Source organism: Phodopus roborovskii, unplaced genomic scaffold (assembly GCF_943737965.1).
Source record: "Phodopus roborovskii unplaced genomic scaffold, PHOROB, whole genome shotgun sequence".
NCBI lineage: Eukaryota > Metazoa > Chordata > Mammalia > Rodentia > Cricetidae > Phodopus > Phodopus roborovskii.
In genome coordinates, this window is record NW_026126424.1 from 5,399,850 (window position 1) to 5,427,592 (window position 27,743).

The following is a 27,743-nucleotide window of genomic DNA, read 5'->3' on the forward strand; positions in this document are numbered from 1 at the left end:
ACCATTTTTGGAAATCAAGTTAAAAATGTGGGTGCCGGAATCCATTTTCTAATTTTTTTTTTCAGGCTAAGGAATCCTGGGCAAGCTACCTCCTCATGTGTAAATTTGCTCAGCTGTAGTGATCACAACTGCCTGGAGCCAGGGTTAGATGACTGGAGGGAGTGCTTGAGAAGTTCCTAGTAGAACCAACACTCTGTGGATATTACTGAGCATGACAGTCTACATTAGACTCAGGCAGTCATCTCATATTGATTCCTAACCTACCTGCTGGCAGAAGCAGTACTATTTTCATAGGTAGGACAGGATCTTAAGTGGCATGTCTGTGGACTGTGTCACCAGAGAGGAAAGATTACACTTAATTGTGATTTGGTAATGGTTACTACTTATCTGGGTTGCATTAAACTGAAATGTTTTTCTGCAGCTAAAATCTTTCTCACAAATGCCATTTGAATCCATCTGGTGTGGACCTGTCTTTAAAAATGCCAAGAACAGTAATTCTAGCTAGGACTTAATAAGGGAAATACAAATGAATTAAAAATAATTGAATTCATGGGATTATGGAATAAATTACAGTTTTATAACTAGATAAAATTAGATATTTATATTTATAAGATATAGCTAATAGCAATATGATTGTTATAGTTTGCTTTCTGTTGCTGTGAGAAAACACCAGGACCAAAAGTAACTTGGGGAGAAAAGAGTTTGTTTGGCTTACACATCTGGATCACAGTGTGCCATGAAGGGATATCAGAGGAGGAACTCAAGGCAGGGATAACCTGGAGAAAGGAAGTGAAGTAGAGGCCACAAAGGAAGACTTCTTATTGGCGTGTTCCATGTGGCTCACTCAGTTTGCCTTCTTATAAAACTCAGGTCCTTTGCCCAGAGATAGATTGCTCACAATGGACTGGGTCCTCACACATCAATCTTAATTAAGAATCTCTCTTCCTAGACAACCCTAGCGTGTGTCAAGTTGACAAAAACTAAATAGTTTTTATTGGTGATGCCTCATTTAATAGATGCATAGGCTTCCTATCTTGCATTAGATGTTTTAATTCAAGTTCAAACTAAATATTTTGATTTGTCGAATCTTTTGAATTTCAGCATTGTTATTTATTCCACGGTAAGCAGTTTTAGCAGACTCTTCAATAGCACTAAAAAGTTTTGAGTGTATTTGTATCTACTGGAACTGAGAAAGAGGTTTGAAATATGATGACTCTTTCAATTTGGAAACACAGGGGTGACCTTATTCAAATTATTTCTGTGGCTGTGCTATTAAGTACTGTCTGCATGGTTTAGATTGGAACAGAACACTTTATATTCTGGGAATTCTCTTGAGTCCTCTCTTTCTGTGACCAAAGGACACAGATTGTAATGCTTGACTTCCCAGCAGCCACCCGTCTGCCTGACTTGCTTCAGCTATCATAAACACAGCATTCTTGTCTTCTAATCTGATGTCAGCACAGATCTTGTTTATCTGTTTATTCAAAGCAATTTTGGGGGCTGAGGAGGCAGTAAGTCAGAGGGGTGCAAGATCTATGCTCTCTTGTAGTTAACAATCTGAACCCTCAAACAAGAAACACAAGAACACGGAAGTTAGTAAGATATCTAGTGTTGTTGTTTGAATGAGAATGGCTTCCATGAGCTCAAATATTTGGCTACTTGGTCCCCAGTTGGTAGAACTGTTTGGGAAAGACTTGGAGGTGTCCTTATTAGAGAAGGTATGCCAGTGTGGGAAGGCTTTGAGCTATACCATTTCCAGTGTGCCCTCTCTCTGCTGCCGTTTTATGGATGGTGAAGCGGGCTCTCAGCTGTTCCCAGCCACATGCATTTACTCTATCATCAATGAAACCATATGTTCAATTAAATGCTTTCTTTTGTAAGCTGCCTTGGTCATGGTGTTTTTTCCCCCACAGCAATAGAAAGGTAACTAATACATAGTCAAAGAGGAAAAGCAGTAAATCTCTGGATGTGCTGTAGTACACCTATACTCTCAGCAGTCAAGAGACAGAAACAAGCCAGTATCTGCGAATTCAGAACCAGCTAGAAATGAACAATAAGACCCATATTGGGGAAAAGGGAAACAAATAAAAGAAAAAAGGTAGTAAAAGACATGAACAAGAAACATACAATATCAAAGAGGAGAGAATGGTAAGCAGTATGTCATGGCTGACAAGATGGTCCAATGAATACCCAACAGCACTGAGCATGAAGCCATGCACTCTTCTCAAGGAGTATATTTTATAAATATTGATTGGCGAGCCCACAGAACATGGTGGTGTATCCACTGATCAGCAGGGAGGTTGGCCTGCCTGAGATAAAATGAGGGAGAAGAACAGGAAAAGTTTGAGGCTACAGCAGTGAATGTTAGAGTTCATAGGTTGATTTAAGAAACAACTGTTGCCTTTGATTCTAAGTAAGAAAAATGGTTAGAGAGTTTTTACGAAAGGAGTGATGGAACCTGCCTTACCTGAGGTCCAGTAGTAGCACCCAGAGAGAGGGAAGCAAAGAGGTAAGAAATGAGTTGTTTTACACCAGGGCAACAGGGAGAAGAGGTGAGCCCTATTTGTCTTCCAGGTAGAATTTACAGTTAGAGCTGATTGTTGATGGATGTGGGAGTCTCTGCAAGCATCACAGCCAGCAGAGTGTCATCCCATGTGAGGAAAAAGTGAGGTCTGGTTTAACACAACTCAGTAGCCCCCTTGGTTCAAATATCAAGAGTCTGACAGAAGAAAGTTTATTTTAGGCATATTAAGCACAGTACAATTTTGGAAGATTGTTTCCTGGTGATAATTAACTAAATCCTGTGCATACAGCAAAGCTGAAGGCATGATTACATTGAAACTGTTTTTAAAGTACACATAACAATGTGTTTTATTCACCAAGATACAATGTTTAAGATAAAGGTGTAGGGAGGGTGGCTGAGATAAACATAGGGGTTTAGAGGAAACCAGGTGGGCCTGGCCATAGAGTCAGCACAGAGGTCATTAAGCTGCTAACCACATCCGTTCTCAACCTTCTGGGCAGAAAACAGGTTATACATCTCTTTCTTTGAAGATACAATACCACATGTTTAACATTCCTGGTTTCCCTAGTGTTTATTAGTGAGTGCCCAGACATTGTGCCCTCCAGATGGATTTGATATAGGATGAGGGCGGAAGAGGGTGGTAAATATTGAAGGTTGGAGTTGCTGTAGGAAAAGGAAGAGTTGATTTTTCATTCCCTGTGATTGAGAGGTCTGTGAGATGATCATGCTTGAAGGAATAGTCTGGCCAATTTTTCACATTTTAAGTTCATCTATGTGGTGACTAAGATTAAGCAGTTCAGAAAAGCAGCTTTGGCCAGAGATAGAAGCTTCAGTTCAGTCACCATACGGACAATACTCTAACTACCAAACTGGATAAGATTACCAAAAAAGCATTTATGAGTATCTGAATAATAAAGGTGTTTGATAGCTGAACCTCAGGGTACTTGGGGATGAGAATGGGCAAGAGTGCTCAAAGATGTAAGAAGGAAGCCTGGAGAGATTTTTGTCTTGAAAGCCAACTATAAAAGCTATTTTTGGGTCTGTGAAATGGCCAACTTTGTAAAATATTGTTGACCAGACAAGTTGATGAATAGGATAATGCTGGAGCATTGTGGCTGTAAAAGATGATGTCATTAGTGTAGTTCCAGTGGAGGGTGGAGTGAGTCAGATGGAGTTCATTCACTGGACAATGGTCAAACCAAACAAACATTCCTTCAGTTACTTTATAAAGCACAGAAGATACAAAGGAAGAGCTGGAAGAGGAAACAGGCTTTCTGTTTCTGTAACAGAAGTGATTTTCATTAATGGAAAAGATCACCAGGGAAAGAAAAGAAAAGAAATCGATTCAAGGAAGAGGCAGGTGGAAACTAAAGAAAGATGGGAGAATAACCAAGGGCTCCTTGATTGACTGGTGGAGTGGTCAGGCCTGCTGCACAATGGAGAGTTAGTTGTTCTTTCCTAGGGCTGTAGCTAGTTAAGGAGGGAAAAAGCATATGGGTAAAGTAGGAAGCAGTGTGGGGTGGGAGCTTTTAACTGGCTTCTTCTTCTTCTTCTTCTTCTTCTTCTTCTTCTTCTTCTTCTTCTTCTTCTTCTTCTTCTTCTTCTTCTTCTTCTTCTCCTTCTTCTTCTTTCTTAGTGAAATGAGTCTAAGTTATTATCTGAGTTTTATAGGAGAGAAGTGGTGGAGGTAGTGGAGAAAGGTGTGAAATGATTGTTCAGGAAAGGAATGCACAAGAGTAATTGATGTGTATGACTGCCAAGCAACATTAAGGACCAGCTTGAGGTTCATGAGCTTGCATTTTTAGTGAGTCTAGATAACAAGTATGTATGTTCTTTTGGTCATGTTCAAGCAGATGACATTGCCTGTGATGTACAGATTCCAGACAAGTGCTAATAAATTTGCCTCTGAACTTTGCTAAAAATATTCTTAGTAAATATACTCATTTCCAGATATTTTGTTGTTCTATGACACATGGGTAAACCTTTTCACCAATAGGAAGGTTCTAGGCAGATATACACTATGCCTGTTACCGATAACCTTGATAACTTCTCTTACAAGGAGAAAATTCAGGTTTTTGATGCCCTCCTTTTAAATACTTTGCTCAATATATTAAAAGTTATTGACACAAATACAAGATGGTGTCTAATGGATAATGTCTGTAAAAAGTGCAGTGGGACATGCATATAAAAGATCAAGAAATGTTTGGGGATGAGGAAGGGTCAAATGCTGGTAATGGACATGCATTATGAAGGAAGAGAAATAGATTATTGCTTTCTGATTTTTCAGTTTTGGTGGAGAACAGGCAAAGAAAATATATTCAACTGCTGAATAAAATGTATTCAACAATGAGTTCATAAAATTAAAGTGAGGCTCCACAACTTTCACTCGGAATGCTTATTCTAGTTGTGTGGAAGTTCCTTGAGTTGTATAGACTTTGGGACTGGTTAGATTTGGTGTGTGATGTCTTTATTTTCAAGTTCTCCAAATGATGACATTTACAAAAACAAACAAAGAAAAAACTGGGAAGCATGAAGTCCTTGATTAATATCTGACATTTGAATGATAGTATTTTATTACTCTGCAAGAAACCTGAAATCAGCCATCCCAATACCATCCCTTCATTTTTACTTTTAAATGAAAACCAGCTAAGTTTAGTATTCATTTCATAGCACAAATTCTGTAATTCACTTTAGTATCTTTCATTTTTTTTAATCACATCTGAGCAGTGTAATTCTAAAAGCTTAACAGAAGATTTTCAGAGCCTGAGCTATTTCTCATTAATTAGAATTAATAATAGGGATGAGGAGAGACTGAGTTCTAAAGAGTGAAATAGGATTACACCAGGGAGGGGCAGGCTGAGTTCGGTTTCTCACACAAGTCACCAGTTAGTTCATATCTTACAAGTTTAATTTCAAGATTAGATGAATTATTACACTTGTCTGCTTAACATAGGGCTTGAATCACAAGAAAAAGCTAGAGTAACCTTTGGCTACTATTTAAATACTGTGTTCCCATTAAGTCCAATATTTAAACCTCTTTAAAACATGGCAATTATAAGTAGACAAAGTAGTTTCCTTTGAGACTTATGTGAATATTTTACTTTTTAACACTTATGAAGTTCTTCACTAAAGAATCTATCTATAATTAATTTCTTGTAAAAATTAATTTAACCACAGGAGTAAGACTATGTAAAAATGGCAAGGAAATGAAGTGAGTTCAAATTTTCAGTGTCAAACATCAGCACTCTGAAGTATTGAGTAGGTGACTGACTGACTACTCATGGAACCAGGGTTCTCTCATACTCTTGCTCCCAGAGTTCCACTAGAATGCAAATGCTTTAAAACATAAATAACATTGTGTAAATACACTTTTATTAGTAAACACAATTAGGAATAAGAAAAGCCCACCTCAACTCATCATAATGGAAATGAGCATTGTAGCTCTGAGAGAATTTGTTTAGTTCAGAGAAGGCACCATTCCCATAATTGGAGGGCATGAAAACAAGTTTTGCCATTATTGTCCTGCAGAGGCAGGTAGCTCTCTGAGTTTGAGGCCATCTTTGTTTAAGAATAAGTTCCAGGATAGCCGGGGTTACACAGAGAAACCCTGTCTCGGGGTGTGTGTGTTGGGGGGGGGGGCGATTTCTTCTGTGCGTTCCCTTGAACTCAAATGTTTTAATTGCTTCCTACCAAACATTTACATTTTTACTATAGTTAAATTATACAATTTTGTTGGGCCTTTCTGATATGCAAAAGCCTGAATAGGCGGCCTATAAGATTAACAAAGTAGATTATCCAGAGACATGAAAATTAAATTGTTGACAAGTCTGTTTAGTAGTTAGTTGATTTTTATTACATTTATAGGCTACCAGGGGATAAAAACTATGCCACATTGTTTTCTTGTTTTGAACTCCCATCAAACTTCTATTAAACAGTAGGTAGCAGTTTGCTTGCTGTTAGGTTTTCATTTTGTCCCTTTCACTATTTCTCTGTTACTGATTTCATGAGCTATTTGATCACTGACTGCTTTTCCTTGTTCACGTGAAACTAGTGGATGAAGCCTGGAGAAGAACAGACAGTAATAAAAATGTTTACAAAGCCACTGAGTGTTAGTTGTACTTCTGACATGCACAGTAAAGCAATAGACTAGTCCATTTTAAAATCACCAACAGCTCCATGAAAAGAGAATACAGATATGATTTACACTATAACAGTATTGCTTGTTAGAGAAATACAGACACCTTAAACGAACCATGTGCACGTGGCTTTTTCAAAGTAGCAGAATGTTCTTATTTGTTTAACCACTTGTTATAAGTATATTTAGGCATTTTTAAATGACACATAGAAATAGCATTATTCTAAAATCGAAACGAAAAAAAAAAAATGACAGCTCTCTTGGTCATCAAAGGGCTGCAGAACCCAATGAGAAAATAAGACCTTGGTGACTATTTGCTGACTATTTCAAAAGCTCAGTTCATTTTGCTTTATTAACACTGACATACATGAAACCATTATCAAAGGTTTATCCTGAGAACATTGCTTAATTGCGCCCATTTGATATGATTGACAGATGCTTGATCTGTTGCTAGAAATAAATCTATACATGATGCAGTAAAACAGACTGGTGAATAGATAACTTAAATAACTGCTGAAGTGAACTTGTGCCTGGAGGTGGTGTATTCAAGTCATGTTACAAGTATCTCCTTAGAAGTGAACATTCTATAGGAGTCTCAGCCAAATCACCACTGAATCCACACAACTGATGCAACATCTGTTTCTTTTCTTTACATTTAAACTCGGAGTCCTCACAAATATTGAGACTCTCCTGTTTCTTTGATTCCAGCATCATAAGAGTTAGTCTCTTGCTCGGTGTACTGGTGGGCTGGCCATCTGGACTAGAACTATCATTCCCTAGTTAGGGTTTAACACTACACTATCTCTTAATGCCTTTGTGTTTAGTACCATTTTTTTGTACATTTAGAAAATCACTCAATCATGCTTATATAAGTATTCTTATATAATAAATTACAAAGCAGCCAAAGAGATGGCTCAGTGGGTAAGAACACTTGCTGCTCTTTTAGAGAACAAGTGTTCATTTCCCATGTCAGGGAGCTCACAGCTGCCTCTAACTCCAGTTCCAGAGAATTTGATGCTCTCTTATGGCCTCTGGGGCCACCCACCCACATGGTGCATATATAGTCAGACATACATACAAACATACACATAAAATTTAAAAAATTAAAATGAAGTATGTAAGATAAGTACTTCTTGAACTTAAGTATTGATATAGTATAAGTCATTTATTTCTAGCAATAGTTCGAACATTATTCTGTGCTTCAGATTATTTATGAAATAACATTTTCTACACTGCTTGGTTTACATGATTTATGTAAAAGAAGGTATTTCAGTTTGTGTGTGTAAAACTTATTCAGTGCCAATTGCTTTAGTTAACTCATTAAAGGTAACCATAGCAACAAAATGCATTGATGTCACGTAAAGAATGGAAATAAAGCAACTTCTCTTTGGGATTAGTTTAAACAAGAGCAACCCCTAATTCAAATTTTCTGCTCTCTGCCTTTGTCGTCTATCTGTCTGTAGTTGTGGTTGCCGGCACATCTGCCATCTTTGTCTGATCTGTCTTGTCCCTATTGCCTGATTATATGTCTGAAATCTGCCATGCCCATCTCTAATGTAAGGCTTTGTTCTGTATTTATTGACCACCACAGAAAACACACTGTGAGAAAGAGTGAAGGGACTCTTTATAGAAGTTTTTAGCAGAGTTTTACAAGGGAAGCAGTCATTTTACTGACCCCAACTGACCTTGAATAGCACTTGCCACTGAAAACTGAAGTTCCTAAGCTAGAGCTATGTTGTGTGCAACATTTATGGTAGCTATTTTTCTTGAGATTGTACTCACCATGTTGTCTGCTTTCAGCAAATGATTACTACAACTCATGTATATAGGTTATAATGGGTCAGAGGCATGGAAGAGTACATAATCTAACATTTTAAAGCCATGCTGGGGTTATGAAAGCTGTTTGCATAGGAAATCCAAGGCATGCTAACGTATGTTACATCGTTCCTTTAAAGGCAGGTTAAACAGTCTGACTATTGGAAGCTAAGTACATAGTAATAATTAATCTCAAAACTTACTAATTTCACTGCAAAGCCCAGGAAAAGTTTAGTGTTTCGGAGGTCAAGAAATACTTTCGTAAAAGTGTATCATAGCAGTAAATAAGGCAAGTGGGATATGGACACTAAAATTTGACCTCCCATGCCGTTTGCCCAGCATTTGCCCTTAAGATTTTCTGGCTAGCCTGCTCTGCAATAACCAGTGAAGACTGATCCATCTTTTGGGGTGAAGGTGGTAGCATTGGTCCAGCAGAGCGTGGATCAATAGGCAGCTCAAGGGACTCTAACTTCTGCATCCTTCCCTTACTGAAACAATGGATGTGATGCATGTAACTGGTGGGCTTACACTTTTATGTTTATCATCCTATTGTTAAAGAATAGTGTTTCTTGTGTCAGATGGTTCCATTGCCATTGTTTGTAGTTGTGGCAAGAGACATTGCAGTCAGAGGGTTGAGAAGGCCCTCGGGCTGCCCAAAGTCCCAGTGCTGTGGTGTTGCAGCATGGGGACAGACTACTACTTTACTTTAACCCCAGCAACATCGTAATACTTCTGAAAGTAACCATACTTTTAAAAAAGAGGAAATAATAATAAGGCAAGATTTAAAAAAAAGAAAAAAGAGCTTAATAGTTGCACACAAGGGGAATACTGTCCCTTTAAACACAGACAGAAGACTTTCAGCTCTTTCCTCTGAACACTGGCACTTTCAACCATTATTTGGAAATTCTTTTTGCTGTATATTCATCTATTTTCTTTCAGATTTGTTGCAGTACATAATATGGCACCCCCCCACACATACACCCTGAAGTACTAATGATATTAACTCATTGTTTAGCCCACTATTTTCAACTTTAAGTAGTTCTTAGGTTTACATCTTAAACTTTTGTTTTTAATTCCTTATATTAAAAATTTAAGGTTTTTTGCCAGAATTGATTAGAATTTTGAGTCATTAGTATCTGCTTTAAAAGAACCATTGTACTGATAAAGTATAACTACGCTATTCATCAACTCTAGAAAGCAGAGCTCTTATCAAAATCACAGTGAAAGTACTTAGCACAGTGCTGTACTAAGATGAAAAAAGACCACCACAAAACATCTTCATTAAATTATTGTCATGTCTAAAATATTGCTCACAGGTGTTGTGACTATGGTGTCATTAAAAACAAAACTCACAAAAGAAAGTAAGAAGTAAGAAGAGATACAAAGATAGTTCCTTAATTCAGATATTGAATCTATTCCATTTCCTGGTAACTAGCAAAAAAAAAAAAAAAAAAAAAAAAAAAAGGCAAACACTGAATTATGCTTCTCTTTCAGAATTAAAGGACAGTGAAAAGTAGGGAGGCTTCTGTTCTCATTTCAGAGCACAGCAATAGTTAACTGGGAGAATGGACTGTGCACACAAAGCCATGAGTGTTGCTCAGATAGACGTCCATATCCTCTTTATGTAAAAACCAAATGTGAAGTGAGTGATAGCCCATAGTGCAGTGAAGCCCTTTCTGCAGGAAAAAAAGATAACATGTTCCAGATACAAAGCTTTCTAATGACCTCACTATGTGTCTATACTGATATCTGGGGAACGAATCTTTAATGTCTCAGAAAAATAAATTGTTCCAGAAAATTATTTGTTTCAGCCAAGCTCAATAAACTTATGTTGAATGTTCCAATGAGTGCAGAAACTGGTGTTTTATGTTTTCATGGGGGAAAGAACAATTAGTCCTCAAACATGTGCATGAAATCCTGTGGGGAAAGCTCTAGGACTCGCCTTGTGTTTCCACCCAAACATGAAGGCTGTCCAGTGTCTATGCCGCTTTCCTTCCTGGTCCCTAAGCACTGTGAAACATATTTATCAAAAGTAAAATCCTGTGAAGTGTGGCCAATGTTGCCAGGTGTCTGTTTGCTGCACTACAGTGTCAGAAAGGCTCCTGTGGGAAGTCTGATCTCCAGGAGAGTGATCCACCACAGGGGTCTCAGCAAGATCAACTGAGATGTATGATTAAGTGGAATTTATCACTGTGCACTCTGGTAACTTCATGTCCATAAGATGAACTAGATCAATACTAAGTAGCTATGTCTTATGTTATGTGTGTATTTAGTGTGTGTGTGTGTGTGTGTGTGTGTGTGTGTGTGTGTGTGTGTGTGTGTGTGTCTCCATAGCCACCTGAGGAGGTCAGAGGACAGTTTTCAGGAGTTTCTTCTACTACATGGAACCCAGTTATGAAACTCAAGTTGTCAGGCTTGGCAGCAAGCACCTTAACTCACCAAGCCATGTGCATGTGCTAAGTCGCTATTCATGACAACATGTATGGAACAAATTCTGCTTCTGAATAATCCCTTTTTTAGCTAGAAGTTCCTATGCCAAGAGATCAGTGTAAGGGCTTTTAAGTATGTACTTGCCACAGCTAAAAAATTTAAGAACTTGTGGTGAGAAATCTTCCTCCATTTTATCTTAGCTGGTAATGACATTTTACAAAGAGTAGAGGGAAGGGAAGCTGCAGTTGGGACATTTTGCAATAGAGAAGAATAAATAAAAATTTCAAAAGAAAAGAAGTTTGTGTTTGTTTTAACTTATAATAAAGATAGGCATCAGGTTTTTGAAAGAAAACTTTAAAAATTTTCAAAAGGGAAACTCTATTGCAGTACAAGTGATTGCCAAAAAGATCTTGTGTGTGTGTGTATGTGTGTGTGTGTGTGTCTGTGTGTGCGTGTGTGCACACACACTTGTGTGGTATATATACATGTGTTTGAATGCCACAGTTCTATGTCAGGTGTCTTCCTTAGTTGATGTCCCCCTTTCTTTTGAGACTGATTCTATTACTGATTTCGCTAGGCTTACTGGCTCCAGAGAGCCTCCTTTGTCCACCCTGCCTCTCCCAGCAGTGGGGTGGCAAGTGCACGTGCTGAGGATATGAATGAAGGATCTCATACTTTCATGACCATCTCTCAAGTCTGAAGATCCTACTAAACGAGACAAAATTTTAGGAGAGCAACTAAAGGGAAGTGATACCTCATTTCTATGGTCTTGGAAAGGAAGTCATAGGGTAGATCATCACAGAAAATTGCACAGACAGATCTATGAGTCAATGACACCAGTCATTGACCTCAAGTAGAAGGCTTACTGAGTTTTATGACCTTATATTTTAGAAAGGAGATGTCTTTGGCAGAGCAAGTCTTTGTTTTGTTAGTAGACCTAAAACATCTGGAAAAAATATCTTCAAACCCCAAATCTCTAATCTTATTTAGACGAAACTCTGCATTCAAAATCTTATCACTATAATGTCTGTTACTTTTGTATTTCAAATACATCAGCTTTCATTATTTACAAAACCAATACTTACCCAAACAACCTCTTTATGCTCTCTTTATATTTATTCATTCATCCATCAGTATTTATCAGAGTGATCGGGTCTCAGGCCCGGTGTTACACTGGCAGTACCTTACAATGCTAGATAAACTCAAAGTCCTTCTAAGCTCTCAGGTTCTGAAGCCTTGGTGGAGCGAGAGTTCAGAATTAAGCAAAAGAATAGAGAATGCAATTCCCAAGCAAAGATGTACTCAAATGTGATTCCACCCGTAGCTATTTATCCAATCATGTTGCATCTGCTGAGCAAGTGCTTCCCCACCCACCTACTCCTTGAGCCTTCCTTCTCTTTTATGCAGAATGTATTGATAACCATCTCAATGTATTACATTTGAAAAATATGTTGCTAGGGCATCTACACATCCCCCAATTATTGGAAAGTAGATGTGTGGTTTCTGAATACTTCTTTAAACATTACTTATTAAATGCCAAGCTGTGCATATGGAGACCAGGTGAAGCTAAAGCCCAGGTGGGTAAGCCTAGCTGAGTCAATAGAGATTAAGGTGAGAAACCCTGCCTGGAACGTAAAAGGGGAGAGCATCTGAGGAAAGATACCAGACTTCCATCTCTGGCCTCAATACACATACGTACATTTTAAACCTGCACACACAAATGCATACTCCTACACTTTTATGCCAAATTCAACAACACACAATTAGAAGTAATACTGGCCTGGTTTTCAAAAGAGTTCCATTATATAAATGGTCACAGATTCTTATTTATGGTAGAATATTATTTTAAGATGTGTGACTTGTTTATGCTACATTTGTTTAACTCTGTGAAGCTATGTTACTGTGCCTATCTAAAACACCTGATGGTTCTAATAAGGAGCTAAACAATGAAAATCGAGACAGGAGCAAGGATAGATGGGGCTGGCAGGCAGAGAGTATAAATGGAAGAACAAGAAAACAAGGACAAGTGGACATCAGGGGTCAGCCACCCAGCCACCCAGCCACCCAGCCACCCAGCCACTCAGCTAGCCATGGAGTAAGGAAAAAAAAAAAAAAAAAGACATACAAAAGTAAGAAAGATAAAAGCTGAGAGGAAAAAGGTAAAAGGACTAGAAACAAGCCAAGCTAATGCCAAGCCAGGCATTCATAACTAAGAATAAGTCTCCATGTATGATTTATTTGGGAGCTGGGTTGTGGGCCCCACAAAAAGCTAAAAGAGAAAAAAAATCTCACAATTATTCATGTTAAAAAATTCTTTATTAAATGATTTAAGAAAACAACAAAATGCTACACAGAATATTCAGAACACTGATACTAGAGAAATGAAAAGCTCTTACACATTATTGCATTTAATTGCATTTTTATGCTAATTCCATCTTATGGTATCATTATTTTCCCTCCATTGTCCTCAGAATAGGAATGCCACTTATGAAGAAGATTGCATATATTTACAACTCTTATTCTGGAGTCTGGACACGGAATAAAAAGATTGAAACAAATTTAAAATGTAGTGGTTTCCTTTATGTGATTCTAGGAGTGAAGACATCCCCTGTTTGTTGAGTGACTAAGACTGATATCTTTGGTATACGGGGTGAACTCAGTGGGTCAGAAAACCCCATCTTTCTCAGACATTCACTGTGTTGGCAGCTCCTTTGTTATGTTTCCTAAAAGTCTTGTCACAGGTTCTAAAATTCCCTTATCTCTTTCCACTTGGTGTCCCTGAGTACACCAGAGCCGTGAAAACTTGAGATCCTAACCTCATCCATCTACTCAAAGTTAAACCAGGCGAGATACCCGGAATCTGTTTGTAAGGACAAACAAAACAGATATTATTTCATTTTTAACGCAAAGTGAAGCCCAATGAGCCCATTAGGACAATTTTTTTTTTTTTTATTCATGTCTCATTTATTGTATCTCAACTACAGATTCTTGGGCAGTGACAATGCATACTTGCCTTAAAGCATGTTGGGTTTGTTTATGTTTGGTTCTGCTGTATATTTGATAAGGTTTACTTCCAAACTTTATGTCAGTTTAATGCAAAAATATATTTAGTGATCTTTTAAATGACTTTTCTTTAGGTAATTTATCTTTAATTGGCATATGATAATTGTACATAGGATGCAGGAAGTAGTTTCAACATGTGTATTGTTGTGTAACAATTGATGGAGGTAATTACCTTATCTGTCCCCCCAATGATGACTATTTATTCTGTTGAGAATGCTTACAATCCTTTTTTCCTGGCTACTTTGAAATTATTCCTTCTCTCTAACTACCACATTATACCCATTGGCCAGTGTGTCCCCATCCTGACCTGTTCTCTACCCTCCCTAGCTCCTGGTAACCAGCATTCTACTCAACTTATATGAAGTCAGTCTCTTCAGATTCTGCAGGAGAATGACATGGCATTCATATTCCTGACTTCACTTCCTTTGTTATCCTCACTAGTAGCACTGCTGAGTTATTCAATAGTCTGTTCTTAAGCTTTTTGAAGACTCTATTCCATTTTCGGTACTGGTTGCACTGATTTTCTTTCCCACAACAATGTCAAGGATTCACTTTTCCCTACATCTTTACCAACATGACATTCCTATATTCTTCATAAAGGCCATTGGCTATTCTAATAAGGAATATAATATCTTATGGTTTTGATTCACATTTCCATAATAGTAATTTTATCACATATGTGCTGCCCATCGTATGTCCTTTTTGAGAATATCTATTTAGGTGTCTTGCTCATTTTTGTCAGGTTTTTTTTTTTTGTGCTTGCTTGTCTTACTATTGAATTTTTTGCATTCCTCTTCCTGCATTTGGAAGTAACCTCTGTCAGTTTTTGTTTTGTTTGTTTGTTTTTTGAGACGGGGTTCTCTGTATTACTTTGGAGCCTGTCCTGGAGCTTGCTCTGCAGCTCTGCAGAACAGGATGGCCTCCAATTCACAGAGATCCGACTGCTGCTGACTCCCAAGAAAGGCATATGCCACCAATGCCTGGACTGAATGAAGTAGAAGATATTTTTGTGTGATCCATTCTTCTAGTTTTTATTTTATTCCTTATGATTTTGAGAGATTAACCCTAAAAACATCTGTCCAGTCCAAAGGCATGAATCATTTCCCATCTTTTCTTAATAGGTGTATAGTTTCAGGTCTTTCATTTAAGTCTTCAATTCATTTTGTGTTTTTGTAACTGGTAAGACATGTGGGACTTGCTTCACTCTTTCGTGTATTATTGAATCTTTTTTGTTCTATTTCTTGAAAAGGCTTGTCTTTCCCAAGTGTGTGTTCTTGATACAGTTGTCAAAAGTCAACTGCCTATAAGTGCCTCGATCCATTCCTGGGCTCTCTATTCAGTTCATGGGTCTTTCTATGCCCATGCCATGCTGTTTGGGTTGCTCAAACTCTGCTATATATTTTGTGGTCAGTTTTGGCTATTTTGCATCTTTTGTAGTTTCTTGAATTTTAGGAGATTTCCATAAATATGTACATCTGTGAAGAATGTCATTTGTTCTTTAACAAATGCCACACTGAATTTATAGGTCAAACTAGGTAACTTTTTTTTATTTTTTTCAGTGCTGTAGTACAAAGTTAAATTTTAGAGATTTAGGTAGGAAGGAAACTGGATTTGACAGGATTACCAGAGATTCTAAGATACTTTTTATTTTATTAAAAAAAGGCTCTTGCTTTCTAAAATTAAGTATAAAACTATCATTCCAGCGTTGTGACTTTAAACATGGTTTATTGCTTTTAATCACTCTGTAAAAGGAATTTTCTATCATTTATTGAAAAACTGTATCTTTAATATTGCACAGAAGTTTGACTTTAGCCAGCACAATAAATAATAAGGAATTAGTCTCCTTATTTTCTCATTAGAAAAATACTTATATGCTTTGTGTGTATGTGTGTGTGTGTATGCTCTGTGTCTGTGTGCATGTGTCTGTGAGTCTGGCATGCATGCACACTAGTGTGTCCTGTGCATACTTGTGCATATGCAGAGGGCTAGGAAGGACATCCACTGTTTTGCTGTACCACTCTCTGCCTTGTTCTTTCAAGAAAGTATCTCACTGAACCTGGTACTAGGCAACTAACTAGCTAGTTGAGGGATATACTTGTCCTATTCCCTATAAGTACTTGGGTTCTAGATGATATGTAGCAATGCCTAGGTTTTTAAGTATAGTGTTTAAGTTATTGTTTTAATATTTTATACATGTGGCTGTCTTTCCTGCATGTATGTCTGTGCATTACCTGTGGGGGCCAGGTGGCACCCACAGAGACCAAAAGAGGACATGGGAAACCCTGAAACTGGAGTTACAGACAGTTGTGGGCCACCATGTGGGTGCTAGGAACTGAAATGGGCCCTTTGGAACAGTAGTCAATACTCTTAACCACTGAAACATATTCTCGGCCCTGACACCCAGATTTTTATGTGTGTGTTGGAGATAGTGGGATCTGAACTTAGAGCCTCGTGATTTCACAGCAAGTACCCTTGCCAGAGGCCTCGCTCCAGCCCCATGTTTCGTACTTCTCAGTTAAAGAAGTGCAAGCTTGTTGAAATGAAGCTTTCCAAACTTTGTTCCCAATGAACCATTACCATTGTGCCTCTATCTCTGGAAACCAATCTCTCTGGATGGAAATAGACTACAGTTGACACACACACAGAAGTCAATACATAAATAAGTAAAGTGAAATGAAGAAAGAAAGTCAGATGAGACACCAGCGAGCATCTGTCCTGGGTTATGTTTACTGCACTGTCTCCTCTTCATTTCTCTGCCTCTAAGCCTCACTTGTTCTTCTCTCAGAATGGACTCAATGCTCTCCATCTGGCAGCCAAGGAAGGCCACGTGGGCCTGGTGCAGGAGCTGCTGGGAAGAGGGTCCTCCGTGGATTCTGCCACTAAGGTACCGCTCCTGCCCATGGAATTTGTTTCTTAACAATGAAAAAGAGGGAAATTTTTTGTGTGTTTGTTTTTAATTTGTAGTAATTTGTTTAGTTTTTGAAGAGGAAGAGGTCTAAAGCCTTTTCCAGTTATTTACAAGTTTTCTGGGGATTACTGGGCACTCAGGAGTATAACTTAAACCTTCTTAATTAACATCCAGAATTTGGACCATTTTGTTTCAGGACTTAGGTGTGAGACTCAAGAAGAAGCCCAGATCTAGTTCCTAATGTACTATCATTCCTCCTTGGATTCACAAAGAAGCATAGATCAACATGAGCCTTTTGTAGACACTTGCATCTGTTTTCCCAAAGTCAATTCATTAAAAACAGACCAACAAACAAACAACTCAATTGATAAGGCTAACTTCTCAATTGAAATGAACAAATCATTTTTATGCTATAAATTGATGTGTCTTTTCTAGTATTCATTCTGTTTGGTATAAATATACCCGATCCTGTATGCTCTACTGTGAGAGAACTTTTGGGTCATGGATTCAGTTACTATAATTATTAGAATATTGATTTTAATGTAGATCAAAATATTTCCCTCCCTTGAATTGTTCATAACATGTTTGTTAAACCCACCAATTTTTGTTTGCTTAAATGTTTGCTATTACTCTTATTTTTCTTTCTACAGTCTACTGGTATTTTAAAAATATACATCATTTTATTCCCTCCCCTCCACTACCTTCTTCTCTTTCATGGTGTGTGTGTGTGTGTGTGTGTGTGTGTGTGTGTGTGTGTGTGTGTGTGTGTGTGGTGTTTCTTTGTGGGGAAAGAAGTGCTTGAGATCAGTCCCAGGGTCGTGTACATGCCAGGAAGCTGCACTATCACCAATCTGTGCTCTTGTCTTTTTGAAATAAGGTTGCCAATTGTGAATCCAGGTGCTGTGAGACTCTGGGTGTTGTTCACTCATCCTCATTAGTGTAGGGATTTTAGGTTTGCTCCATCATGCACAGTTCTGATTTACTTTTGTTTTTGTTTTATTTTTTGAGACAGGGTCTCTCTGTATAGCCCTACCTGTCCTGGAACTTGTTCTGTAGACTGGGCTGGTCTCAAATTCACAGAGATTCACCTGTCTCTGACTCCAAGTGCTGAGAATAAAGGTGTGTGTTACCACTGCCCGGTGGAGATTTAATTTTAGTCCTAGATTAAAGCTGTAGAATTTTCTGTAGAAGAACAGATCTTTTATGAGAAGAGATGGGGTCCCACAGATGCTGAGTGGGATGGTGGCTTTACAGTGATTTGGTAACAGAAAGAGAAAGATAATTGAACTTTATGGTTCACGAGTCTATATTTCTGTTTTAATTTTTCCATTTTCATTATTTCTCTTAATCACATTTTCACTTCCTTTCATCAGTGTTGACTCTTATCATACATTTTGATGTAGTAACTGGTAGAAACCGTATTTTTTTATGGTTGATACATAATTTACTTTTTAATTTCTGAAATATGTTGATCAAAAACGTGTTTCCTTGTAGGTAGAAACAATAACTCTTGTCCAAGTTTGTCCACTCACTGAGAGTCCCCAGTGTCTTTTTTGAAAGATTTGTAAGTGTGTGTGTGTGTGTGTGTGTGTACATGCCCATATGCATCACGTGCATGCATCTTGTGCCTGAGGAGGCCAGAACAAGACATGCAATATTCTGGAGCTGGAATTACACATGGTTGTAAACCATCTAATGTGGGCAATGGGATCTGTTGTGCGTACGCTGTAAACTACAGAGCCATTTCTCCAGCACAGTTAAATAAGCAATGTTTCAAGAACATTGATATATTTCTTCAATAGTACCATTTTCTCCCCAAATCCTCTGAATTAGACAGGCACTGTCACATGCACACACATCCACAAAATGTGGTTTTGTTAAAATTTTTGGAGGGGGGCATGGGAGGAGGAGAGGGTGAGGGAACTGGGATTGACATGTAAAACAAACTTGTTTCAAATTTAAATAAAAAATATCATAAAAATTTTAGTCCTCTGATGTTTCCAACATGGTACCAGTATTACGAAAGACAGTGAAGTGAAATGTTGGAGGATTACTAACTTTTAGATGTCAGCAAATTCTTTACAAGGTGGGATTGATAAAAGAGAATGGTTTACCTTGACAAAATATCACACTTTAATAATTTGAGCTATGAATAAACTTGAAAGTGCTGGTACATGTTGGTTTCTACACAATTTGGAAGCCTGTAACGTTTTCTATTCTATTTTGTCGAAACAGAAGGGAAATACTGCTCTTCACATTGCATCACTGGCGGGACAAGCAGAAGTTGTCAAAGTTCTCGTTAAAGAAGGAGCCAATATCAACGCACAGTCACAGGTATTAATTACATTTGGGTTGTCTCTGCTGTGAATAAGTTTATAGTATGCTTTTGTCATATTCATTTAGTAGGTTTACTTTTCCCCCAAATTCTTTTACTTATTTTATCCAAAATAGTCTATGAAATTGTATTTTTCAGTTTCTTATTTCCAAGCACTTTGTAAATGCTAGTCCATCATTGTCTTAGGTGCTTCAAACGAGAGGAACTGATGACAGTGACATCCATGAAATGGTGGTTCTTCCTATAAATTTAAATAAAAAGCCAGTATTCCAAATGGGAGGGCTCTGCTATAATGATACAGGACACCCTATACTTTGTTTAGCTCAAATCAAACTGTGGCTTTATTAAAACACTTAGGGAAACTGGCCAGTTATAATCGTTCATTTATGATGTATCTATAAAACCATAAAAGGTATCTATAAAACCATAAAACCATCCTATTGAAATTAAGAAAAAGAAACAATATGAATCGCACAAAAAACCTGATTTCCATATTTTTTTTGATTTCCATATTTTTTCCTCTCTTTATTCTTGATATCTATGACATCTCTGTGTAGGAATTGAACTCTGCATCTTTCTAATAAAATGCATTCCTTCCACATGTGGGAAACCCTGGGGTTGGTACCATTTTAAAAAACAACCACACAAACAAACAAGGATCCTTCTTTTTCCTCAGGCTTTCTTTTTGCATACTAACCACACAGGGTGTACTATAGAAGATACCGGCCGTTCAGTTTCATCCATCCTCTGGGACATGCCCACCAGCTTGCCTTTGTGTAGCAGGATCTACTCTCTGTGATGTTCATTCCTCATTATGTCTACAGACATATGACTGTATAGATGTCACACATTCCAGACTAGGGAAATTCTAAAAATAAATAACAGAATCAGCTTAGTGTTCTTTCATTTTGATTACAGAGATTAATATGTCTATTTATATTAGATAAGGCATCCATTAATGGCTGTGTAATGGTATGGAGTTTTAATTAACCACTTTCTGTTTTCTCTGCAACTCAAACTTTCAGCTAAATTTGCATCAATGATTTACTAAGAATTGAAACACATACTTTAATGTAAACCTTTAATTTTTTTTTAAAAGATTGGTACCATTGTAAAAACAAAACAAACAAACAAAAAACATCAACATTAATATGTTCTATTAGGTATAGCAACATTTTAGGCTTGAAAACACAGGGTGCTACAAAATAGTACTACTCCAATAACAACTTTTGGGTGTGAGCTAGGAGTGTTACTTCAGAGGCTGAACAGTTGTCCTACAGGCAGGTGCCTCTGGGCTCTTTCCCTAGCCCTGAAAGACATTTTTGTTTATAGCAAAACAACATCCAATTGTGGTCACCTGCAGAGCTTTCTAAAATACATTTCTGGGTGCTCTGGAGTAGAAAGTTCTCAGATTATGTAGATGCTGCTAGCCTGGCAGCCACACTTGCTTCAGAGGGCACAAGAGAAGTCTGGTGTGTCATGTATCCCAGACTATGTCTCAATCAGTTATGAATATAGAGAGCATGGAGCAGAAAGCTAATTATGTTTAAATAGATGCTGGTGGTTTCCCTTAAGATGACAGGACACTAACCTGCAATACTGAAATATCACTCCATAAAAAGAATGGGGTTGCATTTCTTCAAACAGTTCATTGAACGTAGTGATGTGATAGAATTTGACAATTGGCAAATGTCGCAAATAAGTGCTTGTTAGAAGCTCTGATATTAGTTGTTACTTGGTGGCTTATATGCTTTGGAGACAACTCAAGGATAATAAGCTAAAACCATCTTACCATTCATTTATTTTCAGAGTCACTGAAGTTTTTATTTGTGGCTCTAATCATATCAGCTTTTAATGTATCTTAAGGGAAAGTTGATGCCATCGTTATGAGATTAAAATAATCTTTATTTGCACAGCACATTGTTAACTCAGTGTTAACATGGCATGGTTAAGATTCACATGGCAGGGAATCCTGGTAAATAGTTTCAGATGGTTTTATTATATTGTGAGAAAATTTCTGAATGGGAACACTTAATCAAATTTAAAGTTGTTTTTCTAAATGCCTCAGTCATTCAATGAGGCTGATGGCATTAATGAATTTCGATAGTTACTATTATCAGTTGGCTGAGATTTTGATTTAAAAATAGATGTTTATACAGGCAAGTTAACAATCTTGCTGATGTGTCTTGGAAATTTTGAAAAGATGTTGATTTAAGATCATAGATGCTGATGTGAACCCTCCATCACCTTTTATTTCTCTCATTCCCATCCTACTCTTGACATGCATTTATGTATCCAGCATTTGGTATTAGATGAATGCAGGGGGGGTGGGGGGATATACTCAGGGAAATAGAACCACTCCTTCTTTCAAGAACTATGAAAAAGATGTAGAAATGCAAGATTCATCCCACAAATCCTAAATTTTATATTCAAATTCTACTCTTTTCTATATCTTTCTAAAAACTTAATCCAAAATACAGAAATAGAGAACAGTCTGAAATTCAGAAGACAAACATCTGGATTATTTCAAAGTAGATTAATAAAATTACTTTTGAAATATGAAAGGGATAAAAGCTCCAAGTAATCAATATTTGTTAAATTCCCGGAGTTTATAAGTATGGAGACGTATGCATTTGTGGGATTTTCTGCATTAATTATCTAAACTGAGGACTGATTGACACCTCCACCTGTGTTATGATAATAGGTGGTAAAGCAAACTGTTGGGGATTGCTGCACTGCAGTTCTATAGTAGAAGAGAGAAATGGCTTGACTCTGAATAAATCAGTTGGCAAGTTAGAATTTACAGTTAAGGAGTAAGTGTCTTGTAGATGGATTCTAAGTGGGAAGGAACATGGGGGAAAGAGGACAGGTTGGCTAAAGTGACTAGCATGCTTCTTCTGAAGGAAGGAAGCCAGGGCCTCCATTTGTGTGGGGATATGGTGAATAAATAACTTCTTTGTTTACTGAGGGTAATGAGATACCAAAGATGGGAGTTTGAACTACAATGGTTTACAGGAGTCTTCTGGTAAAACTAGATTTTACAAGGTGGCTCACAGAAGAGTGTTGTGGGATATTTATACATTGTGTGAAGGTGTATTGCTGTGATTGTATAATACAAAGCTGCATGGTCAATAATTAGGCAGGAGGCATAGGTAGGGTTTCCAGGTAAACAAAGGAAGAGGAGGAATCTAGATGCACAGGAGATGCCAGGAGACACATAGAGGAAACAGGAGGAACAAGATGGGAGAGAGGTAACACCACATAGTAGAACATAGGTTACTATACACTGGTTATTTTAAGTTATAAGAGCTAGTTTGGAACAATCCCAAGCTATAGGCTGAGCTTTCATAATTCATAAGAAGTCTCCATGTCATTATTTGTTAGTGAGCTGATGGCCCAAAGAAAAATTCAGCTACATATGGCACCCAGTGTAGGGCTTGAATATCCAAACATAGGGCCTTCGAGAGCTTAGAAAAGTTTTGGACAAGGATTATGTGGATTTAGACCTGTAGTCTCTCAGTCAGGCTGGTACAAGGAGGCATGCAGAGGTGCAGCTATGGGCCACTGCCTGTGGGCTGGAATCAGCTGCCAGTGCCATGTGCTAACCTGAGCCACATGGTGGCTGATAAGACTATTTAAGATTGGTCTTATGCTGTCAGAGAATGCTGCAGGCACTTCATTAAGCCAGATCCAGACACAAAAACCTCTAAAAAGGTTCAGTATATTTAAAGATGGGCTTAGATACTGAACAAAAGAAAAGAAAATGGGTATAGACAGTCATAGAGAAAAATAGTTTAAAGTAGTAAAATCTTTAAAGACAGAGTAAAGATGAATAGAAAGTAAGCCTTGTAAAGATGGGAAATACACTGGATATCTGCTTCCTGTATGGTGCTTTGTTGACTTTGAGTATTTTAAATGCTAATTTACAAAAACCAATAGTTGCCGAGAGATACTGGATTATGGAAACTGCTAAATTAAACCAATTACATATTTTAAGAATGTCTTAACTTCAAAATGAGAGTTGGAAAGTATGTTGCATCGAGGGAGAGGTTATGCCTTTGTTTCCACAGGAAACAAAAAGTTATATGTGTCTTTAAAATTAATGAAGAACAGATTTGATTGGGGAGACCTAAAACTTTTGGCTTCAGACATGAAATAAAGAAACCAAGAAAGACTACAGGACAGGTGGCATATGCGCTGATCTCTCAACCATGGGAACAGCTCAGAGACTGGATGAGATATGATAAAACTTGTTGGCTACAGAATCCTTGTGATTTACTATTACATGCCATCATTTCATACGTCACAGATAAAGGTTTGGTTATGAAGTCTAAACAGACCATTTATAAAGTAGACAGATCTTTAGCTAATTTGTGCACACTGCACATTTCACACATGTGTTAATATAGATATGTATGTTACCCTTAAAAGTTTATATATTTTTAGAAAAAAAGGACCAGACACCAATAAAGATAAGCAGCCCAGATTACCTATATTCTTAGAATGCCTCTGTTATAGTTTCCTTAAAATTCTGCAGTTAATATAATATAAATGGGTTGATTTAAGTTGTAAGAGCTAGTTAAGGACAAGCATAGCCATGGGCTGAGCTTTCCCAATTAATAAGTCTCTGTGTGATTATTTGGGAATGAGCTAGTGACCCAAAGAAAAATCCCACCACAGATGGGGATAGGAGAAAATCAGAAGTTGAACTGATGTCTGGCCAAGCAGAGAATCTTCAGCATTTCTCAGAAGACACAATGCCAATTATGACATGTAGTGTCTTAAATTCACGAGGAGTCTGGAACTCCATGAATGCTGACCTATGTGTTAAGTGGAAGTAAGTACCTTCCTGCTAACAATGGACCAGTATTTATTTGCACTCTCTATGGGCTTAACAATATGATGGAAACTGAGCCAGTTGTCCGTGTGACTAGGCTCGCGTCTTTTCTGCCCCATTATTCCATGCCATGATGTCTATTTAGAACCTCAGTGATAGCTGTTTGATGGGGTTTATGGGATTGAAAGTCAAAACAGTAAGATGAGAAATAGTACTAGTTTTGGGAATGGTTGCCTGATTTCTAAAGTGCAGACACTTTCTTACACTCTACTCTGCACTTTCACATTCTGTACACAGTTCTGTCCAAGTGAGGTTGAGGTGTCCATCTGTCCATGAAAGTCATCTGTTAAAAAATTAACAATATTTAGTAATTTATTCATAAAAATGTTCTGTAGCATAAATATGTAGAAAGAAAATATTTAGTCTGTCTACTTTTTAACTTGTAAATCTACCAGATTCAGAGACATGACTTTAAAGTTGCTACAATTCTATATCATTAAAATATAAATTATTTTTTGAAATATTTGAGGCATTGATTTTGCCTGCTGAAATTTCCTTATTTGTTTGTTACGCTTTTGACTGTGTATCTACATTTCTCCATGATGGTTAGCTTCTTGAGACCAGATAGTCTCCTCAAACCTCTCTAAGGTAATACCTTGTGCATATGAGACTGGAGGTTGAATATGTGTTTCCATTTCTCATGTATAGTAACTAACTTTGTTTTATATTCTAGTCACCCTTAAGAGTTGATTTAATATATAAAAAAATAAGTAACAATTATAATTCATTTGCTCAGTCATTATTGATGACAAATCGGGACTCAAATGATTCCTTTACATGCTTACAATCTTCTTCCAGGTACCTCCTTATAGTTCCTGTAACTGCACTTTCTTCCAGATTTCTGTTCATGCAAAGCACAGGTCTCATCTCAAAGGGATGGGTAGATGAAAAGTGAGTAAAATATGAGTGACTCTGGCCTGAGACCACAGAATTAGGTTGCCCCAACCCATACAGGATGCGTTCCAGTAAGGAGATGCTTTCATGAACTTTTATAATCACAGAATAAATGCATGGCATAAGGTTACATGCAGCAAAGCGCTGAAAACTCTTCAGTAAGTTTCAGAACGTATCTTATGACATTCTTCCTTTTTCATTTTTTATACATTTTATCTTTATTTCTAAAATATTTTATTTAGTTTTTACTCGTACAAATAATGCTTTGATCCAATCCACCCCTGTTGCTTCCCCTCTCATTCTTCCCTATGACCCCCACTGCTTTAGTAATATTATTATTATTATTTGTAAAGTTTAATACTCAGCTGATTCCATCTTGTTCTGCCTACATGTGCATGGGCTTTATAATAAAACAGACTTGATGACATCCCTAGGTTCTTAGTTGGTAGAAGCTAATAGTTTGCTCAGACTTAATTTCCAACACTTCACTTGATAGTGAAATAAAGATCATCCAATATAATTTGGCTCTTGATCTACAATGTTCTATCACTCCACAATGAAAAGATCTAACTATTCATTTGGTTTTGTTGCATCTTTGATTCAGGTGTGGCTTTTATGGGGTGGCACGTCTGGGGAATCTTACTTTATAGTTTGTTCAGTCTGTCAGGCATCACATTTTGAGCAGAATGAAGTCAAATGTTACTTTATGTTCTGCTATCCTAGAAAGGCTCATCCCTAAGATCTAATAAAGGTGAGGCTAAGAAGCCAGAAAAGTAGACTTCAGACGTATTAGCTTGGTAAAGCCAGTTGTTTGAGGGAGAAATCCCTAGATCATCTCAATGTTCCTAATCAACCAGATCTGAATCTCATTCTCTTTTAGTTTTCCTCCCTCTACCTTTGATATAACATTTACATGGAATATAATAAACATATTTTTCCTAAAGGTAACACAATTATTTCCTTAAAGATAAAATCAATTATTTTAAGCCTTGTGGTGGTGGCATATGCCTTTAAATCCAGCTCTTGGGAGGCAGAGGTAGGCAGATCTCTGAGTTCAAAGCCAGCCTGGCCAAGACGGGCAGGCCAACACAGAAAAAAAAAAAAGTAGATATTTTAACCAATCAAAACCAAGCCAACAAACCTTTCTTCGTTCCTTCCTTCCTCCCTCCCTCTCCCTCCGTCCCTCCCTCCCTCCCTCCCTTCCTCCCTTCCTTACTTCTTTATTTCATTCCTTTCTTTCTTATGTTAAAAGTGGAAAGAAAATGGAAGGTTAACAGGAACCATTTTGTAACATTGCCAATCTACTTTTGACAAAAACATGGGCTTTGTTTAGTATTTTTCTAACCCTGACTAACTGTACTGTGGGACACATTGATGACTCTTAACCATGGAATAGGGCTTTAGAGTTCTCTCAGGCTACAAGTTCCTTCTGTTCTGAAGTAGTATGTGTTTCTTTATGTTCTGGTTTTGAACAGGAGTCCCCTGGTAAGGTATGTCTTCATTAACCTGAATTTTCCACTTACCTGCCCTTCACCAATTATAGCATTAGACTATTAAAAGTACCATGACTCTTTCCTTGGAGACTGATTATTTTATGTATGATTTGGATAAAAAGAATTAATTCAAAACATTTGGTTATCATTAGCAAGAGGCAGTGGAGTCAGATCCACTCAAGGGTGAGCAGGAGGGTGTGTCACAGTGTTCCCAAAGTCTTTAATTTGTTACATCAATAGAATAACCCAATTGGTTGAACTTAGAATTCTTTTCTCTTTCATAGCAGGAAGAGGTTTTTATTGTTTTGGGCACCAGGAATTTGGATTTTGAACAGTGGCACACCCAAGTGAGGCTCTTTTTTGAAGATGTAAAGAAGGCTCCTGTCGATCTAAAAATTGGATTATTTTCCTCCAGTAGTGAGGAATGCTAAGAGAACTGTTTTATGAAAATAATGAAAAACGGCAGTCTTTGTAAGCATAAAGCCTTGATTCAAGTTAAGTAGGATGCCTGGGTACGTAATTTGCCAGGATGTGTAGCTCTGTGGGATAGCACTGGGCTAGCAGGTGTGAGCCATTATGGTTTATCTGCAGCAGAGTTCAGAATTGAAAGGCACCCACAACCACAGCACCAAAGGGAGTGGGGTGCATTTTTCATAGAATAGCTAAACCATAACATCACTGGGGGGAGAGAAACACAATGGCAAGGCAAACTCCAGGAGTGTGGCACTAGAGATGGAGACTCTGTGCAAGTACTTGTGGTTTACCAGCTGAGGAGCGGGTTTCACCTGCTTGTATTATGTGAGGTTAGGCCTGTTAATCTCTCAGTAGCTCTGTATCTCACCTCTAATCTACCGGTAGTAATACTTGTTATGTATGGTTGCTACAAACAAGCTAGTTGCAAAGTCCTGGCCTACAGTAAATATAGAGTGAATGTCATCTGCAAGTCTAATTATTAGGCATGTCGTGTTATCTATCTCCATTACTGAAAAGAGATGCTCGGTGGGTTGAGGTTGTAATTCTTTACTAGTTGTCCTTTGGAGATGAAAGATTGTTGTTCTCTAGGGTAGGTAGGATGGACGAAGCTCTGTAGAAGTTTAATTTTAGTAATTGGGAGCATGGAACTTTCCTTGCCATAACAGCTTGGAAACTTGGGGTGTAAGCTTCACAAAAAGACTTGATGCAAACAGGCAGAGAGAAGTTTGAACTCACTGTGTACGCCAGGTGCCCAGAACCAATGAAGGACGATATA

The 27,743-nt window shown here is 37.7% G+C and overlaps 1 protein-coding gene across 1 annotated transcript in view; it reads left to right on the plus strand.

Annotated features, from left to right (window-relative positions):
* Ank2 (ankyrin 2) overlaps positions 1-27,743 on the plus strand; it is a 204,502-nt gene that overhangs the window by 33,048 nt on the left and 143,711 nt on the right. The window contains exons 3-4 of the mRNA XM_051185534.1: positions 16,753-16,851; positions 19,111-19,209. Of these exons, the coding sequence (XP_051041491.1) occupies positions 16,753-16,851; positions 19,111-19,209 (198 nt within the window). The remainder of the gene's footprint in view (positions 1-16,752; positions 16,852-19,110; positions 19,210-27,743) is intronic.